General features: G+C 40.1%; 1 protein-coding gene across 1 annotated transcript in view; it reads left to right on the forward strand.

Annotated features, from left to right (window-relative positions):
- LOC149803930 (hepatocyte growth factor receptor-like) overlaps positions 1–21231 on the forward strand; it is a 192745-nt gene that overhangs the window by 166505 nt on the left and 5009 nt on the right. Inside the window, exons 22-26 of the mRNA XM_089953741.1 lie at positions 5860–5943; positions 9219–9403; positions 9855–9964; positions 10594–10756; positions 15082–15218. Coding sequence (XP_089809867.1) covers positions 5860–5943; positions 9219–9403; positions 9855–9964; positions 10594–10756; positions 15082–15218 — 679 coding nt within the window. The remainder of the gene's footprint in view (positions 1–5859; positions 5944–9218; positions 9404–9854; positions 9965–10593; positions 10757–15081; positions 15219–21231) is intronic.

The raw sequence follows: 21231 nt of genomic DNA on the forward strand, positions 1-21231 counted from the left end.
TATACAAGATCGGCGGGCCCATCTATGATGTTTGCGAAGGACACCACCGATAACGCTGACCATTTTCAGTACATCAACGTGCTGGTGGAAAGAGATACCGCAACTGACCCACAGGCTGAAGCAAATAACCCAGACCGCAGAGCAAGACCAGGCGCTAATTTCACTGTTATAAAAAGTCTTAACGATAATTACAATATGGGATTCGCAGCACGAATATTGATGCTAAAAAGACCACGCCGACAGTTTTCATGCGCGATTCCACTCCATCACATATTTGGATTTTGCAGAAATGTTAGAAAAGTCATCTATGGGGCCAAGCATACAATCGCGCTGACGCGAAGGGGCGATGATAACAATGCAATATGGCGTGCTGCTGGCGTCGCTGCCGGTAAAGTCGTTTTAACTAAAATGGCATTGTGGATGCCGGTGCTGACTCCATCAGTTACCACGGAAGCACGATTGTTAGCATTTATGGAACAGGGAGGAAAATCGTTGTTGAGTTGGCTAGCGGTAACAACTGATGCTAAAGAGGATAACGTCGCCGATACGTTTACATGGCACTTGGCGTCAAAACGGTGTTTCAGCCCCGCGTCATATATTCATAGCGCTACAGAATAGGGAACGATTGGGCAGTCAAGAACGCAGCCATATGATATTTGATCAATTAGGAGTCAGGGATGTTTCGCTGAGAATAAACGGACAACAGGAACCATCCGAGGATATACAGCTTAATTACGGCGACAACCATGTCGCACGTGTGTACCATCGATTGCTGTCATATATGGGTCGTGATCAAAACGTCGACACCGGTTTGCAAATATCGCAACTTGATTTTAAAAACCTGTATCCGATTTATTATTTTTCGTTGGAGCATCTTGATTTAACGAGACAATCCGTCGTTGATATACACTTCCGAGCTCGTATAGCCCCGGCTGGTGTTAATTATAGAGCGGTTGCTGTCATTCTCAGCGATAAATCAATGCTGCTGGAAGGTGTTGGCGGACGAATGAGAATCGTTGATGCGCCAGTGGAAAACATGTAATTGAAAGCACAAACGCGTTTACAATAAAATGTCGTATAGTGTCGTCAGTGTAGAGTTGACTGATGGTCAAGTCAAGAAATTACGATCAAAGTCGGCTAAACAATGCGGAACCACAATAACGCTGAAGCCGTCGCAGATGGCGGGTGGTAATCATAAGATATCGTTGACGGCGCGTCAAATAAAACATTTCAATAATGCGATGAAGAATAAAAAGGGTGTTCAAATAGATTTCTCGGCCGCAGCGATTAAAAACATGGAAAAGACCGGTGGGATATTTTCGCTGTTAGCTGCGATTCCGGCATTGATTGCCGCGGCCGCACCAGCAGTGGCTAAGGCGGCGGCGTTAGGAGCCGTTGGTACCGCGGCGGGGATGGCACTGAAGAAGGCAACCGGGAAAGGCTATAAAAAAAAACGACCCGTAGCCGGAAAGGGTCTAAGACTACCGGGAACCCCGTATTCATGGTACTCGGGGAAGGGTCTAAGACTACCGGGAACCGTTTATTGACTCAGGAGTCAATGACTCCCATGTCTAATTTTGATTTAATAGACGCCGCAAACGCGCTAGCGATAAAAAACTTCAGGGGTGTTTTTATGAGGGATCAATTACCGGCGGCGCCAAGGAATATTGAAACAGGCATAATTAACCTCGATGGGTCCTCCGGAGCGGGAACTCATTGGGTTGCATACGCGATTGATCCGCGTGCGATCGTCTATTTTGATTCATACGGGTTAGCTCCGCCGAAAGAGTTCATGCGGTATATCCGGGCGTGTTCAGCCCGGGCGTTTTATTCCACGCTGCCAACACAGCGATTAAGCGACCCGCCGATATGCGGCCGTGAGGTATTGAACGTACTCACGGCGATTTCATCATCGCGGAAACCACCTCATGTGGTTGTAAACGAATACACTAGTGGGGTCGTAGAGGCCCGGCGGGTTAATTAGAAACGCCGTTTTTTTTTACAATAACGATGATTGATATCTGGGGACGACCGGTTTCGGCGCTGAAAAAGTCCACGGAAACGCCCGCCACCGATGACACCGATGACATAAAAAAACTATTTGAGGATGAAATCGCTGATACGTTGAATTTAACAAGTGTTGACCCAGGTGAAATAGTTGTATTTCAAGACCGCCAGGGTAGATTGAAATCCAGTAATGTGTCGCTGGATGACGTTTTAACACGACAGCGTGATGCCGCCGAGAACGCTATCGCGCTGTATACCAGCGACGGACGACTCAAACCGGGTGAACATCTATCGACGATAACATTAATCCGAGACGGTTTTACAAGGTTGGATAAATCGGTGACCGAACTTGACGCGCGGGTGAAAAAATCTGTCACCGATATACAACTCACTACCGCTAGTTTTTTCGGGACCCCGACGGTAACCGAACCGAATCTTGCAACAATAAAAAATACTATTTCGGAGTTTACAACGCTGTCGGGCCAATTTTACACGTTACGAAAAAATTTTAACAGGGTTGATAGCGCCGTTGATAAATTTCTTGGTAAAAAAAATGTCAAACCGGATGAGATTACAATAACTATAAATGATATCACTGCGTATGGACAGGAAATAAAAACAATCAAATTTGATGTTGCAACGAACAGAAATGGTGTAGACGTGCATGAACGGGAAATAGAAATAATCGGCGCTAATGTTGCAACGATCATAAATAATGTAGACTCGCAGACAGGGGAAATAGGAACGATCAAAACTGATATTGTAGCGAACAAAAGGAATATAGACGCGCATACACAGGACATAATGACAATCAGAGCTGATATTGAAGCGAACAAAAGGGGTGTAGACGTGTATAGAGGGGAAATAGGAACGATCAAAACTGATGTTGCAACGAGCAAAAGAAATATAGACGTGTATGGACAGGAAATAAAAACAATCAAAACTAATGTTGCAGCGAACAAAAGGAATATAGACGCGCATACAGGGGAAATAGAAACAATCGAACTTGATGTTGCAGCGAACAAAAGAAATATAGACGCGCATACAGGGGAAATAGAAACGATCAAAACTGATATTGTAGCGAATAAAAAAGTATAGACGTGCATGAACAGAGAATAGGAACGATCAAAACTGATATTGTGGCGAACAAGAATAATATAGACAGTCAAAACTGATGTTGCAGCGAACAAAAGAAATATAGATGCGCATACAGGGGAAATAGAAACAATCATTACTAAGGTTGCAGCGAACAAAAAAGATGTGGACGCGCATACACGGGAAATAGATACACTCATTACTAAGGTTGCAGCGAACAAAAAAGATGTGGACGCGCATACACGGGAAATAGATACACTCATTACTAAGGTTGCAGCGAACAAAAAAGATGTGGACGCGCATATACAGGAAATAGATATACTCATTACTAGGGTTGCAGCGAACAAGATTAATACAGACGCGAATTTGCGGAGAATAGAAATAATCGGAACTGATGTTGAAGCGATTAAAGACGGACTACCGAGAGTAGCAGAGCAATTCGAAAAAATAAAAATCCCTCATGAGAACATCATCAACACAGTATACACAATTCGGCATGGATCATTCGATTGGACTCCTACACAGAATACAGTAAATACTACCGCAACTGTTAAGGGCATTTATCGATTGACACTGGTTTCAATGATGCAGTTTAATATATTATCGTCGAGTTCATCCGGGTTTAACAATACAATATCAACAATTATAGACAAGAACGCAACTGAACAGTTTACAATTTATGCCGTTGATGGAAATTTAGCCCGGGCAAACATCACATGGTCTGTGGAATTTGTAGCGAATCTAAGTAATTAAAAACACTAGCTCTTTTAGAATAAAATGACCACCAGGGTAATTGAATCAGAGGTATCACCGACGTCACATCAATATCGATTCGATACCGCAAAAGAATTCTCCGCGAATTTGAAAACGCTTTCCGAACAATACCGCGCAAAAATAAAAAAATACCGCAGAAAAATAACCACCATCGACGCGGTCGTGTACTCGGTGTCGGGTATAGTAGCCGGTACCGGTGTTATTTTATCCACGGTAACCACGATAGCCCCGATCGCTGTTGCAATCGCTATCTCCGCGATGACAACAATTGCTGGAGTCGCCAACGCAATCACTAGGAAGATATCATCGTGTTTTCAGAAAAAACTCGACGAGTATACAGTAAAACATCAAATAGTATCCGACGCGTACTCGAAATTATCCGGGTTGATCTCGTTATCGATTGATAATTTGTTCATATCCGATGTTGAATTCTCCACGATGGTCCAGTTGTATAGCTCCGCGATGTCAAAAATCGAGGATTTTCAACTGGAAGCCGGAACCACCTGGTTGTTGAAATTAGACACTAAAAACAACGAATAATAATAATGTCGCTGAACCCGGAAGGGTCTCAATTACTTCAGCGGATCGCGGAGAATACCACTCCGGTACAAACAAATATGATATCGATAACGTCAACGAAACCCGAATTCAGTGTGAACTTCCCATCGCCGGTTCCAGTAAAGGAAATAGCACTGGCAAAATTGCGAATATATCACAGTTGGCCTAATATTCGAGCGGACGCATTTAACGGACAACAACCTAATAACTCGCTGGTTTTTGCACGGACAAATAAACCCGATGGGACCCCAGACTGGGAGGAGGTTACAATACCAACTGGGTCATACCAAATAGAACAAATCTATAAGGAATTTCGACGCAGGATAAAATCGATCACAGGAAAAGAATCAAAAATCGCTATTACGGTTCATGAACCGACGTTATCGTCGACGATTGAAATAAGCACACCGGGGTATATGGTTGATATTTATAACAGTTCAATAAGAACCATACTAGGATGGCCTGAGAATCCACCCGCGGACGCCCCCCCCCCCCCCATCAACTATCCTCAGATACGATAACGGAGATGGTGGTAGGCATATTGCTCCATACAACGTAAATATTGCATCGGTGATAGCGATTAATCTAGTGTGCGATGTTATCGAAGGGAGTTACCAGGTGGATACCAAGCAATCAAATCAAGCTCAACAGGGGTATATCCTTTATTCGTTTTCACCAACAGCCCCTCCGGGATTTTTGATCATTGACAGTCCGATTAATCCGGTCTATATGCGATGCCATGATCGGTTTTCAACGAGAATTAATTTTAGAATTACCGATCAGTCAAATAACCTAATTGACCTACAAGAGGAAGAGTTAGTGATCACTCTGTTTGTAAGATCATAGCAGCAGGGCGGGCGATGACATTGACGACGGCGTCGATGTGTTTACCGGACGCTGACGACGCTGGGATCGGCGCGCAGAAGGTATCAATTAAACCAAATGACGATTGGACGATCCCCCGACGAACGCGTCGTTTTTTTTTTACCAGGCGCTGACGACACCGGATCCGCTGAGTGCAGAAAGTATTAATTAAGCCAAATGACGTTTGGACAAAATGTCGGATTCGCCCCCCTGCTGCTGGGCATCAAATAGTTATGGTTCTTCAAATCACAAGTGTTTAGTTTTGTGTTATTCAAATATTTGTTCTTCCATTAATATATCTCCAATCATTATGTTAAATCTTACAAAAATAATACAAATTATATTCAAATATATATATATATATATATATATATATATATATATATATATATATATATATATATATATATATATATATATATATATATATATATATATATATACACATATATATACACATATATATACACATATATATATATATATATATATATATATATATATATATATATATATATATATATATATATACATATTCGCTGATACTCATCATTGTTGCAGGTCATTATGGCTGTGTCTTTAAAGGCTATCTAACACTGCCTCACGATGAAGGGGACATCCTTGTGGCCATTAAAACTCTTCACAGTAAGCACCATATCATCCTCTGACATAAGCTGATTATTCCCCCATCCACATAAATGTTAGACAGTATGCCCATCACCTAAAATTGCTGATAATATTCTTTCTATCACTACACTTCCTTAATATTTATAAGGATTAATAGCCCTCGGCTCCGTAGGGTAAATGACTCTTTAACATATTATTTTATTCCAATTAGCACCACAGTTTCCTAGGATCATATTTAGTAAAATCAGTATCATAACAAATCACTATAATCTCACATTTTAGAGTTACACTTTGTGTCCTTCAGCTGGTGTATAGTGCATAAGAGACCGAATCTTGTGAATGTAACTAGCATCGCAGTTTTTGTTGGATCATCTTGAAACGTGATATATATTATGATCATTATCAAAGGATCTTCGTACCTTTTTAATACAGGTGTTGTCACATTTGACTTAAAGCTGGGTGTATTGTATGACATTATCTTGTAAAGACGATTAGTTTCAATGTTTCCAATGCAATTATATTTGTACATATTACAATGCTAATAGTAAGATGATGAACACGGTTACTTATGCAATGTTGATAAAACACAGTTACATATGCAATGTTGATAAAACACAGTTACATATGCAATGTTGATAATACACCGTTACCTATGCAATGTTGTTAAAACACTGCTAACTATGCAATGTTGATAATACACTGTTACCTATGCAATGCTGATAAAACAGTTACCTATGCAATGTTGGTAAAACAATGTTACCTTTATAATATTGATAATACACTGTTACCTATGCAATGTTGATAATACAATGTTACCTATGCAATGTTGATAAAACACTGTTACCTAAGCGATGTCGGTTAAAACTTATTGGCTGTGTGCGATTGTATCTTTAAGTGATGGATGATAACATTTTGTGAACGCGGATTGTTTTTTGCTTTAAAGATCACCGAGAAAAAATGGTACTTATTTTGGCTATAATGTGGAAATGCCCATGCTGACAACTAACTTGTCTCCATGACTTGTATACATTGTTCTCTTTTATAACTATCAGTACGCAATGTACGACAGGCTCTTGTGAAAACTAGACTTGCAGTTGTCAGTGGATTGCTCTGAAACATATTGCATATAAGGTAATCATCATCAGATTTGCATCTTGACCACAAATGTTAGAAGCTACATGTTTGAAATTAGTTACAAGTGATGCAGTATATGGCATAATTGTATGCTATATGTAATGGATTTTGATGCATTGTAGCTGTATTGTTGAGGACTCCAAAAACGTTATTGATAGCCTGATGTACATCGTATATTAATTAGCACAATTTTTCTTATCGATACTACTGCTAAATTAATTAGAGGATTATCATAAGACTTTACAAGCGCACCTACCGCAGATTCTAATCAGTACTAAATGAAGATGGCGCTGCTTTAACAGGAGTGACCATGTGACCATGTTAAGAAAACTGATATTGCTACTCTTCCTGAATGGAAAGTCATTGGGTATTCACTAAACCATTTTGTATGAAGTCTTCCTGGATCTGACTGAAAATAGTACTGACTTACTTCTTGTAATACCTAGTTGGTGCTAAATGCAAATATCGCTGTAATGATCATGTTCTTTAAAACCCTGTTATTGCTTCTCATCTTTAATGGACGGTCGTATTCTCATGGGGTTAACATCTCCTACTAATGTCATAGTTTGTTATACATGAATATGATCATCATGCAGAGATATACACAGTGACTAGTCATCATTCTTTTAGACTCATCTCCTTAACTGGCTAGTCTCACCACTAGATGTAATTGAAGACTACAATAGACTCGTCTCATTCAGTAGCTAGTCTGGCAGTTGTGAGTGAATACAACTAAAGAACACAAGCAACCATAAAACACAGTCATTTCCATCATGAGCTACTCTGCCTGTTAATTTGGATTTAAATTTTACAATAGTCTCTTCTCGTGTATCGGTGGGGTTTCTTCCAGGGTTTTTTCCGAATTGTTCCTTCACTATTTATACTAGCCGCAATGTATAATCTATCTTGTGCTGAAAAATGGCGTTAAACCCTATAACAACAACAACAACAGTAGTCTCATCTCCGACAACAGGGTATCTGCCATGTGTGTAGTAATGGTGATGGCATTTGCACTTTACAAACATAATTCTAGTTTCGAAGTTATTGCCATTTCTGACCTGAGTAAGTGCATTACGTATGATATAATTTTGTGAAAGCAACTTGTCTCTGTTGTTATTTCGTCACAGTACAATTACCGAAATTTAAACTTAGGCATGTGAGAATGCTTGTCATCAGCTTCCTATGGGTATGTGGCTCTTCCCTGGTTTCCACTGAGTTCCTCCTACACCAAACAAATTGGCCACCATGTACATACTATAATGTGCTAACAAACGACGTTAAACCCTACAAAAACACATCCAGACACACCTACCTAAATTGGTCCAATTAATAAACACTCTAGTTGTAGATTGAAGACAGTATTGTTAAGACTAATATACTAATAATACGGGATCTCTTATATATATATACCCAGAGTGGAAGAGACAGAGACAGAGAAAGGTAGATGCTTATGAATGGTAATTGCTTCAAAGTTTTCCGAATGATCATATACTTTGAGAAATAGGTAGAATAGCAGACGTGCAACATCCGTTTAACAGTACATGTATTTATGGGAATCTAGCTATATAATTATGATCATTGAATGGAATATGATTGTTAATATCTCACAGATAATCCTTCCGGATCCTACTTAATGCATTATATTATAAGAATTGCTGAGATTAATACATGCATCTTTCTTCTGTCTTACATGGTTAGTCAGGTTCCAATTTTCATCAAATTATATTGTTCAAATCACATGAGCTAACTTTAGTGAATTAAGTTAGCATTTAAATAGTCAAATTTTTGCAGGTTTCCTGCACCCAAATTTTATCAAGTTTATTCATATCAAATTTTGCCCTCTTCTTATCTTCCATCTTTGGAGACAAAGTAAAAATGGCCAATACGGGAGTTGAAAGTTTGATTGTTTTTTCTTTTATTTTACTGTAGCAATAGTCACCTAAACAAATGTTTAAAAATGAAATGTATTATTTATATGATGATTTGTGCATGATTTAGTACTTCATAATACATTCGGTCTAAGTACTTCGTCAGATCCTTCTATCCGTACATGTCTTTGTGGATCCATTTACGTATATGTCATTTCTGCAAAGCAAAATTATAATTCATGAGATGTTGATATATGTACATAGATTTAGTTTTATTTTCACTGTTCACAGAAAATAATCTACGTGATATCGACGTCGATGCATTTCTAAAAGAAATTATGATAATGAAAGAATTCCACCATCCCAATGTGCTACGACTTTTAGGGATATGCTTAGGATTAAATGATATTCCGATGATGGTCCTTCCGTTCATGGAGCACGGTGATGTCCTGTCCTACATCAGGGATGAAAAAAATGTAAGCCTTTCGCCTTGACCGTAAACTTATCTTTATTGGCATAAGTTTATTGTTTAGTTCTTGTTTTTAATTTTTTGCAGAACTAAATTTTTGTACAATCAACAACGACATGTTGATGATCGCCATCTATAGTATAAAACATCTTTGATATCGAGCAGGTTAACGTTTAATATATATGACAATTTTTTAGATATTGCCAAGTAAAAATTCAAAAATAACCCCATATAAAATATATTGCTTACTGTATAATTCATCAAGCATAATATCATCGATTTACTTTTGAAAACTGACTTGCTCTAATTATATAAGATTTACCCTATGCAACATTACAGTTAGAAATAAAAACCGCTATCAGCAATTATTCCATTCTGTCTTCTTCACGGTGTTCAAAGGAGTCAAACCCCATTAATCTAGATAAAAAAATTTATTTATATGTCTTTTCATTTTCAAGACCCCAAACGTTACAGCTCTGATTCACTTTGGGATCGGCATTGCGGAGGGAATGGCATATCTATCAGATCACAAGATTGCCCACGGAGACTTAGCTGCCAGAAACTGCTTGTAAGTCCTTCAAACTATACACCACACGTGCATCCACTATATTAGCTACGAAATTTAGTTTATATGGCAAGTTTGAGCTTTTAAAAAAGTAAAGAGATTAAAACCTTTGTTAACAGAGATGATTTCAAGAAATGTGATTGGCCAAAACTGCCACGATATTGCAAGCTCTGCTCTAAAGATATGAAGAAAACAACAATGCTAAAAGCTTTGAGAAGTACACACAGACTTGTAGTTAGTCTTTGATTACAATAGGCAACATTTCTAATATGGGTGAAAACTTTAAAAGTTGAAAATAATGTTAATTAACTGGCTTAAAGCAAGATATTACTACACATCTCCCTCGGTACCTCGCGCACATCGGGGTCCAAAAACATCGACCGCACTATAATCGAGTTTTAGAGAGAGTGGTGGATATTGCCATCATGATCAATTGTTAGAATTATTGTAATATTTTCATATTTTTAAAACACAGTTTTATTGTTTTGTCGTTTTCATTGAATAGATAATATAATGAACAACATGACATGTTTATCAGATTTATCAGCAGTATGTAGACTTATTAAAAAGATATTGTAGTACATATTAAATATGTTTTTCGGTCGTTCTGTGGCACTGTTACCTTTTAAAAGGTTGGATGAAGAGCTAAATGTGAAGGTGGCAGATTTTGGGCTATCCAGTGAAATTTACGAGAGGGAGTACTACACCAGTGGCAACAAGAAAACCAAACTCCCCATAAGGTGGATGGCTCCAGAGAGTCTGGAGAAAGGAACTTACAGCTCAAAATCAGATGTGGTAAAATTATTATTTACCTATGAGCAAATGTATTGCATTTATATATAGGGAATTGAGCAGCAAGCCAATATTTTTATGTAAATGCATCTTTTAGGACTGGACCTAACGCTGATAGTCATCTCAAATGCACTGGCTAGGTTTACAAAATGCATAATTTTTACAACAGAAAACTCAAAAGATATTATACGGATATATAATTGCAGGGTACAAGTCAAAGTGAGGCGTGCTATTTAGATCCGAAGTTCAGAGTTTAAGAAATAAAGTCAAATGCAGTGAGTTCCAACAGAATACTCATTTGGGCTATCAGCGGAAATCACTGCCATGATTAAAATTTCAACTTCATTTTGTTCATTCGCTTATAAAATTAGTTAAATAATATTTATTAAAAAAGCTTTACTGTCTTTTTGACATATTTTATTAGAAAAAAATAATTGTGTTAACATTTTTCATCAATTGTTATATTTCTGTTCGCCTTTGTTTAAAACAGTTTGCATTTATTCCTCAGAAATATAGTATCCTGACAAGCATTTGTTTCTTAAATTAACCCTCACAAATTTACCGTCTTCACCTGCGTTCTTTTCAACAGAGACATAGTTATGCTAGTTCAGTGCAATGATATTGTTTTACAATAAAATGTAAAGATGATAATTCATCACACATGTTCTAATAGCATGTACGTATGAAGATGTTACCTTGGTAACGAGTACAGTGTTAATGTGTTATCATGATATTTTTGTACCGCAGCTGGTTCTGCTAAACGTAAAAACATGTTTTGTTCTCACCAAAATAATCTAAGTCAAAATGAACCAAAGTTGTACAAAAAACTAATGAAACAATGTTGTTCTCTACAAATAAAATAAAAACAAAATATGTTTACCAAATTGAATTTTTCTATGTAAGATGATCTTGCTAAACCGTGTCGATGATAATGTTTTGCTTGCATACTGATTGAGATAGTGCTCATTTCTGCAGCTGTTTCCCGTAGTCAGTGACGACTTTGCTCGTCTTGGACTTGACGGGGTAGCTGTCGCCTTATTGATACCCTCATATACCCTCATACACGCCTCTTGCTTCAACGGTATCGGCAGCTGTCTGTATAATGATGCAGAGGTTAAGCCAGTAGGTGTTGGCATAACGGCAGTTGGTCTGCTGCTCATTGTTCCTGGCAGTCCTTAGGACTTGTAGTATAATAGGGTAAGCTTACAGCCTTGTTTGACACGAGGTCTTTCCTCTTTGCCTCAGTCACGGGCTGCATAACCTCCCATTTGGCTTCATACCTGTCGGTATTTTTTATTCTCCTTCTTCCCATATGCAGTGATGGATTCATTGTACACTGTGTCACGGAGGTGGGATAACTTGGAGTTGATGGTGTCATAAGGTGTGGCATTCTTGAGATTTTCCTGCGGTTTGCTGATATACTGCTGTGTAACTCCGGGCTGCATGCACAGCAGGTATTGATGCATGGGAGACCCTTCTTCTTGGCGTGGTACAGCTTATTGGCAATTATGTGCACCTTGCTGCGCACGAGGGAATGGTCAGTGTCGCAGTCAGTACTGCGGAAGCAGCCGATCTTGAGGACACTGACCAGTTCCGCATGCTTGGTGATGACGATGTCTATCTGGTGCCAGTGATGGGATTGTGGTTGTCTCCATGACACCTGGTGGATCTCCTCGCAGTTGAAGAAGGTGTTTGTCACACAAAGGCTGTAGGAGCAGCATATCTTCAGCAGTTGCTGACCATTCTTGTCACTTCCCCGAGAACCGAAACAGTAGGTCCAGGCTTCTTGTTCAGCTCCCACTCAATCATTGAAGTCTCCTAGTAGGTAGAGGACTTCACTGTTGGGGATACTGAATATTGCCTGATCCAGGACCTCATAGATCTTCTCTTTCTCCTCGTGGTGGAGTAGTGGATTGGGGTATACATGCTGAAGATCTTGACTGAGCCTGAAGATGATGACAGCTGGACGGCGTCGATTCTTTCAGTACCTGATGACGGAGGCTTAATAAAGGCGACTAGCGAGTTCTTTACAGCAAAGCAGACACCATGCTGCATAGGTTTGTCCGAAACCTTCACTTGCCAAAATAACGTGTAACTGGCTTCCCAGATGATGCCGCTGTCAGCCGGTGGGGTCTCCTGGAGGCAGGCAATGTCGACGTTCAGTTGGGAGAATTATCTGCCAATGATGGCAGTCTTACATGTGTCGTCAATCTGCTGCAGGTCAGCGGTGAATATATTACACGTGATCCTGATGTTCCAGCTTGTGAAACGAATGATGGTGTCTTATTCCTTCTTTGAGTCTTGTCTGGTGTGGAGTTTGTATTCCACTTGTTGAGATGGTTATCTAAGCTCCACGCATCCAGTGAAGCAGACAAGCCATGGCAGGTAGCACCTTTCTAACTTTGGGGCTGCCCAGCTTGAGGTAGGAGGTAGCTGTCCAGTGGGACATCGTGATCGCTCCCACTGTCGGAAACAACCCAAGGCGCCAAGCTCTACGCCAATTGAGCGTTGACTTAGAACCAGTAAACTACTAATTCCCTTGTGCTGACGCCTTAGAAAGACCCTGGAGTGTCTTCTCCAGTAGAACTACTAGCCTGGGTAGGGTGGTATGGAGAATCAACTGTTGCCCGTGCAGCAGGTAACCCCTCTCCATGCAGCTGGTGAACCCAACGGAACGACGAATTCCAATACAGTTTTCCTGTCGGGTTTTACTCCCGTAGACTTTCCCTTGAGTTGGTATAGCCGCAATGCAGCACAGGTTTGGAATCGGAGTTTTTCTTCTCATAGATGAGCTATCATCCAAGGTTTTTCCTTAATAGTGTTAACCAATTGTCAAAAACTTAGCTGTGTTTTGAAAGTCTTAAAAAGTGTGGATCCTTGAAATATTGCTGTAATGTCTGCAAATCTGAACATGTTATCTGTGTATGACCATAATAAACTGTTTAAAGGGTATTGTCTGTACCAACTAATAAACTCTGTAAAGCTCATGTCTCCAAGTGTAATAGTTTCTGTGATATTTTGTTTAAATATGTTATGAATTGACAAATTCATAGAGAGTAGTATGCACTCGGTGCAATCACTATGGAGACAAAATAGTGAAGTCATCAATAGTTTTAGAGTTATGGTCTGAATAGCAAAGTTTGAAAAACCTCATCAAACTATTGAAACTGAATAGACACAACTTGACCACTAGTATACTTTGTTTAAAGCTTTTATTGATGTATCTTTAAAAATTGTCGAGTTTGGTTTCAAAAACGAAAGAGTGAATGATAATGGACAACCAGACAAATGGGTAAATGTGTGGTAATACGATAGTTGGATACTCACTCAGAAATCAGTTATAATATAATTGTTCAAGTTTCTCTTTCCAAGGTATATTTTGGCATTAATGGCAGCTGAAATACACCGGGAGAAGTTTGAAGTAAAATTCTTTGTTTGTCTTGTATCATGGATAGAGGCCGTTATTATCTTAATTATGGTAAATTATTTAGGTGATATATTTATAAGGGGAATTTAACAAGTTCTGAATGTGTTCTTTTACTATAACGTTCTTTTTATTCCTATCTCCAAATATCAAAGGCTGTGACCATAGATGTTTAAACTAAATTATTCCAGCTGAAACATGGATTTCCCTTTTTGAACACAAAATTAAGGAGAAAATAGTTTTGAGTCGAAAATACGGACAGAGACACCAAATAGTTATATCTAAATGTGTTTAATCTGCATTTTTGTTACGATGCAAAATGCATACACATCCAGGTACCTGGTCAGACAAATGATAAAAGCACTGGTCATTGTAATGCCCCGAAAGTGTGACTAACTGGTGTGGAATACTGCAAATTCATATGTTATGCACTCCTACCCAAGCTATCCATTTATTCCAAGATAACATAATGGCACATAAATCTGACATCAAGACGGACTTCTTGAAGGAGTACAGCATTAGAACATTACCATATCTTTTATACAGCTCTGATTTAGCTACAAATGTTTTATCGCTGAATTATGTTGTCAATTACTGAGTGTCAGATGACATTTAAAATCCTTCATTCAGATGGAAGTGCATTTGTCCAGTCTATTTGCAAAATGAACATGTGTTGTGGTGCATGTGGAGTAATTTGAAGGAAAATGCAGATGTCTAGTATATATTATCTTGCATTTGTGCCATAATTTGTATGCATGAACATAATTGTTTTTTTTTTTTTTGGCAATCATCTTCATTGCTATTTGCGTACTTGATACTGACTGACATATTATAAATATTTACCTACATATTTCTGTAGTAAAACAATGACGATGGTGTAAATTGTATTTTCTGTTCTTTGCAGTGGTCGTATGGGATAGTTCTTTGGGAATTGATGACAAGGGGGGTAACTCCATATTATGAAGTTGACAACTGGGACATCGTGCGGTACTTGCAGAAAGGGAGACGACTTCCTCAGCCTCAGTACTGTCCAGACCAATTGTAAGAAAATATACCAATTTTAAATTTTGTGTTTTAGCCCAGTGTCTTTAATGCCGTGTGAAAATGTGTTTTAATAGAGAGGTATACTATTTTCAGTGAACTATCGGCTTATAGAAAGGGATGACACTTTATATATCTTTACCTTATATTAGGAACACATTAAGCCACACTTCAATTTGATCACAGTCACTGTCATTAAACCTGCTGGTCCATGTTCAATTAGAGAACGTTTTATAAACAAGCCTCCGAAGAGGCAAACATCCCAAAAGAGGAAAGCGGTCCTACGTGCACGTTGTAAAAACAAGCTTTCTAAGTGATACTGATGACATGATTCGCAATTATTATATCCATTAGCGTGAACCACCACAGGAAAAGATGTCATCCTCACAAGACCCATGAGCATGATGTTATTTTCAGTAGGTCCTTTTCAGTGTCAGTGGTGGGGACGAATACTTCAAATCCTTTTCTACAGAGGAAAGGAAAGTCTTTGCACTGAAGTTTCGATGTCCCCACTGTAAAGAGCTGTCATTGTTACAAGCATCCTTGCATACCCATTCAGAACTGTCTTTTTAAAGAAATCCCAGAGGACCCATTCAGAGCTGTCTATGTTACAGGCATCCCAGGGGACCTATTTAGAGATATGATTGTTAAATACATACCAAGTGACCCATTTAGAGTTTTCATTGTTACCAGCGTCCCAGGTGATCGATTCCGAAATGTCATTGCTTCAGGCAACCAATGGGTTCTATTTAAAGTTGTCTTATCCCAGATGTCAGTTTTACAAGCAATCCATGGGTTCATTATAAAGCTGCCTTTGTTACTGACAGTCCAGGAGACCCAATCAGTGTTGCATCTTTAAGGACATTCTAATGGACCCATTCAGAGATGTCATTGCTTCAGGCAACCAAGGGGTTATTTTTAGAGTTGTCGTATCCAGGGTGATCCATTCAGAGCTGTTATTTTTACAGACATTCCAGGGGTTCGGTATATAGCTGCTTTTGTTACAGACATTCCCGGAGACCCAGTCAGAGTTGCCAGTCAGAGTTGCCTTTTTATGGACATTCTCACCCATTTACAGTATCACATGTATAGATGTCATTGTTACAGGCAACTAATGGTGTTCACATAATGGCCCTTAACATCAATACACCAGTCGTCTGTGACATATAACTACTTCATGACACCCATGTTCAAACTGAATGTCCTTTCACATCAGTGCATCAGCCACCTGTTACATAGAACTACTTAGTGACACAAATGTGCAAATTGAATGGCCCTTTACATCAATACATCAAACAACTGTTACATAGAACTACTTAGTGACATCCATGTGCAAAGTGAATTACCCTTCATATCAAAGCATCAGCCAACTGTTACATATAAATACTTAGTGACACCAATGTGAAAACTGAATGGCCCTTCGCATCAATACATCAGCCAACTGTTACATAGAACTACTTAGTGACACACATGAAAACTATGTTGGGGATTATAGAACCATGCCAACAAGGAAATGGATGACTGCTATCCCTCCGCCTGCACACCACAAATGGGCTTGTCAAACTGAGTTTTACGATGAGTTAAACTCGCTCATCGACACAATTCCCAAGGAAGAGAATCTAATTTTGCTGGGTGACTTCAATGTGGGTGCCGACCATGACTCTTGGCCCTCCTGTCCTGGCATGTTTGGCGTTGGGAAGATGAATAAGAATGGGGAGCGCTTTCTAGAGATGTGCTCACACCACGACCTCAGCATCACCAATTCATTCTGTCAGACAAAGCCACAGCATAAAGTATCTTGGAGGCATCCAAGGTCTAAACACTGGCACCAGCTGAACTTGATCATTACAAGACGGTCAGCCATGAAGGGTGTGCTTCTTACCTGTATCTTCCATAGTGCTGATTGCGACACCGACCACTCGTTGGTGCGCTGAAAAACGAAGCTTCAGCCAAAGAACATCCACCGCTCTAGGGGAGAAAGTAATCACGCATATATGTGAGCAAAACGTTATATCCAGACAAGGCTGAGAAATTCAACTATGCTCTTTCCAAGACGTTTTATTCAGAACCTTCCAACGGCAGTGCCAAAGAAAGATGGGATCACATCAGAGAGACTGTGTACAGCACAGTCACACTGATCTTTGGTGAGAAGCAAGGAACAATGACTAGTTTGAGGCTAACTCCACCTCACTCTTGCCAGCCAATACAAGTGATCCCCATGCCAGAATACACTACAAGCATACAGGTCTACCAGAAGCAAAGTGCAGGGATTAGCACGGCAGTGTGCCAATGAATACTGGCTTCAGCTCTGTCAGAGCATCCAGTCAGCAGCATATATTGGAAACATTAGAGGCATGTACAATGGCATAAAGAAAGCAATGGGTCCCAAGAAGAAAGTGACAGCACCACTGCAGACTGCCACAGGCGATACCATCCACAACAAGGACAAGCAGATGCAGCTTTGGGTGGAATACTACTCCCAACTGTACTCCAGAGAGAACCGTGTGACCAATGATGCTCTTAAAACCTACCTCTCACTGCCGAACTAGACGAGAAACCTACTGTAGCCAAACTAAGGAAGGCCTTAGAGAAACTGTCCTTATGTAAAGCCCCAGGGAAGGATGGGATCACATCAGAAGTCATCAAGTGCGGCTGTAGCGTGCTGTCCACACACCTGCTCGACCTCCTCTGCCAGTGCTGAGATGAGGGTGTAGTGCCTCAGGACAAGAGAGAGACGCCGACATCCTAACACTATACAAGAACAAGGAAGAGAGAAGCGACTGCAACAACTACAGGAGCATATCCCTTCTAAGCATCGTGGGTAAAGTTTTCGCACGCGTCATTCTGAACAGACTGCAGCTGGTTGTAGACATAGTGTATCCAGAGTTGCAGTGAGGCTTCTGCGCAGAGAGGTCCACAGTCGACATGATCTTCTCCATCAGGCAACTGCATGAAAAATGCAGAGAACAACACAGACCCCTCTTCCTGGCCTTTATAGGCCCTACAAAATTGGATGCCCTCCAAAGCTGCTAAGCATGATCCAGTCCTACCACGATGACATGAAATGCGCAGTGCAGTACATTGACTTAACATCCGACCCCTTTGTCATCCGCAGTGGAGGGAAACAGGGCTGCGTTCTTGCCCCCACGCTTTTCAGCAACTTCTTCTCAGTCCTGCTCAAGCACGCCCTTGGGACGTCCACATAAGTGATCTACCTGTACACGCGCTAAGACAACAGGCTGATAAATCTGGCACGACTGAAGGCAAAGAGCAAAGTGCATGAACTAACCATCAAGGACATGCTCTTCGCAGACGATGCTGCTCTGGCCATCCACACAGAAGCGGAGCTACAGCGCATGAAGGACCGCTTTGCTAAAACTTGAGCTGAGTTTGGGCTGACCATAAGCCTAAAGAAAACAAATGTGATGGTTCAGGAAGCGGACTTACTAAGCATCATCATCAATAGCTATGAACTTGAGGTGGTCAGTCAGTTCATGTACCTCGGCTCTACCATCAACAAGCGGATCGGAAATGCATAAAGAACACTCTCCAGGATGTCACAAAAGTGTTGAACAACAGCATGTTGACCCTGGACACTAGGATCACAGTGTGCCGTGCCTGTGTGCTAAGCATTCTCCTGTACGCCAATGAAACCTGGACTATATACGCTCACATGAGAAACTACTAAGGGCCTTTCACAGCCGATGCCTACGACGCATACTCGGGATCACCTGGAGCTATCGCATAACAAACAACGAGGTGATTTAACGTGCCAAGATTCCCAGCATGGTGACTCTCATCCTCAAACGCCGTTTCAGTTGTTGTTGTTGTTTTTGTTGTGGGGTTTAACGCCATTTTCAGCACACGATAGACTATACATGGCGGCCAGTATTCATAGTGGAGGAAGAACCCGGGAAAACCCCAGAAAAAAACGACCAACCCACGAGAAGCTACTGGCAAGCTTTCTCACATACCCACATTGGCTGAATCCGAGACTCGAACCGTCGCAGACAGAGTTGAGATGCCAGTGATCCGTAACAGAGAGCGATTTAGACCATTCGGCCACTCGGAGCCCCCAACGTTGCATCAGATGGCCGGGCCATGTCCGTTGGATGGACGACAGACGGATCCCCAAAGGCATTCTTTGTTCGAAACTCGCCTCTGGCAAAAGGTAAATCACACGGCCACATCTCCGCTTCAGTAATGTCTGCAAGCGCGACATGAAAGCCCTTGACGTCAATGTCGACACCTGGGAAGAGTTCGCTCTAGACAGATCAAGCTGGCGACATGCTCTAATCCCTGGTCTGAAAGCTGGCGAGGACAAGCTACACTTGCTAGCTGATGAAAAACAATCGCAGAGGAAGAAGAGTCAGCTTCAACCAACACCAGACGCAATCTTCAAGTGCAGCAAGTGCACCAAGGACTGCCACTCCCGCCACTACATAAACACAGCAGGCGCTGTACAACCACCAACCACGACATCTCTCATGGGCGGACTTCCATCGTTTCACGAGACTAACGGATGCCAACAAAAACACCAAAATATCTGATGAGATATCACCATCATTTGTATAAAATTGCACAACCATCATGTCACGATGGTTCGTTATTATGCTTTTTAAAGATTTTCATATTTTTTGTAATGTTACCCAAATTAAATTGCTGATTAAGATTACTTAACACAACTATGTGATGTCATCATACCAGGATACTCTCTGTCATACGTGTTTAAATTAATAAAATACTACTTGAAGACCTTCTGGGATGCGGGGGCACCAAGGCTGCAGTATTTGATACAAGAGCACCAGTTTTTATTCAGACTTGATATGGTTTAGGTCAGGACATTTACTTTCAGAGTTGGTCAAATTCATTTAAGCACATTTTACATAGACATGTAAAGGTGTTTTCAATTAGTTGTTTAGATCTTAGTGGTTTGAAGGCATCTATTTTAGTAACCACATTTATTGCTGGATCGGCATCATTTATACAAACTTATAAGTGTTTCCTGCTAGAATACTGTGCCTCAGTATTGTCATGTGACTCACAAGCACCAGTCTCAGGGCCATACCATGACCTAAATTGGCCCTATAGCCGTGAGAGCTAAACAATATTTTCTGATGTGTAGAGAACAGTTGCTTTTTTTAGTCCATGCGAGAAATCGACAGTAAAAAAAAGTGTCTAACTTAGTTCACTTAGCCATATGGCCATGTGAGGTAAATGAGTTTAGGCTGTGCAGACAAAAAAAAGAATACTGCCGTCTTGGTGCCCCCGCATCCCAGAAGGTCTTCAAATGGTATTTTATTAATTTAAACACGTATGACAGAGAGTGTCCTGGTATGATGACATTTGTTTAGCACATGATGTCATTGGAACCTGTTCCGGCAAATATATATGGAGTACAATCTGACAGTCAGTTTGTTAATTTCGTTATACCCATTGTAGTTTGACAAAATTAACATTGGTAAACTTTTGAAGTTGTCACCACCACCATCTATCACCCTGACCTTTGTTACCAGAAGACATACAGGACATGGTTTCCATTGTGAAAACATATGAAGAGATCATGCTTTTATTGCCTTTTCTCTCTCCAGTGCAAACTCAGATAACGGTGTATGTTATCACAGGGAATACAGACTAGACAGCGTGTTGGACTTTAACAAACATATTCCAATATCAATATTTGAATCGTAAAATATATAGCTGGACAATTACTTGTTTATGTCTTTCACACTGTCTGTATCACACCATATGTCATTATTGTTTTGCTAATGTACTAATACAAACCGAGTCCTGCCATTACGTACAATAATCAAGATGTTTGTTTTAATAATTAACTCTGTATTTTACATGGGATAAATCTGCTTGCTATTGCTATTTTTTTTTTTTATTTTTTTTTTTTTTTTGGTTTGCATGGTATGCATTATAATTGTAACCGTAAGAGTTTAGAAACACCTCATTGCATCCAATCAAGTATTGTCCTGGCGGATCTAAACCCACACTTTCCTGTTCATGA

This window comes from Sinohyriopsis cumingii, chromosome 3, assembly GCF_028554795.1.
Source record: "Sinohyriopsis cumingii isolate HCF-2022 chromosome 3, ASM2855479v2, whole genome shotgun sequence".
In the NCBI taxonomy this organism is placed as follows: domain Eukaryota; kingdom Metazoa; phylum Mollusca; class Bivalvia; order Unionida; family Unionidae; genus Sinohyriopsis; species Sinohyriopsis cumingii.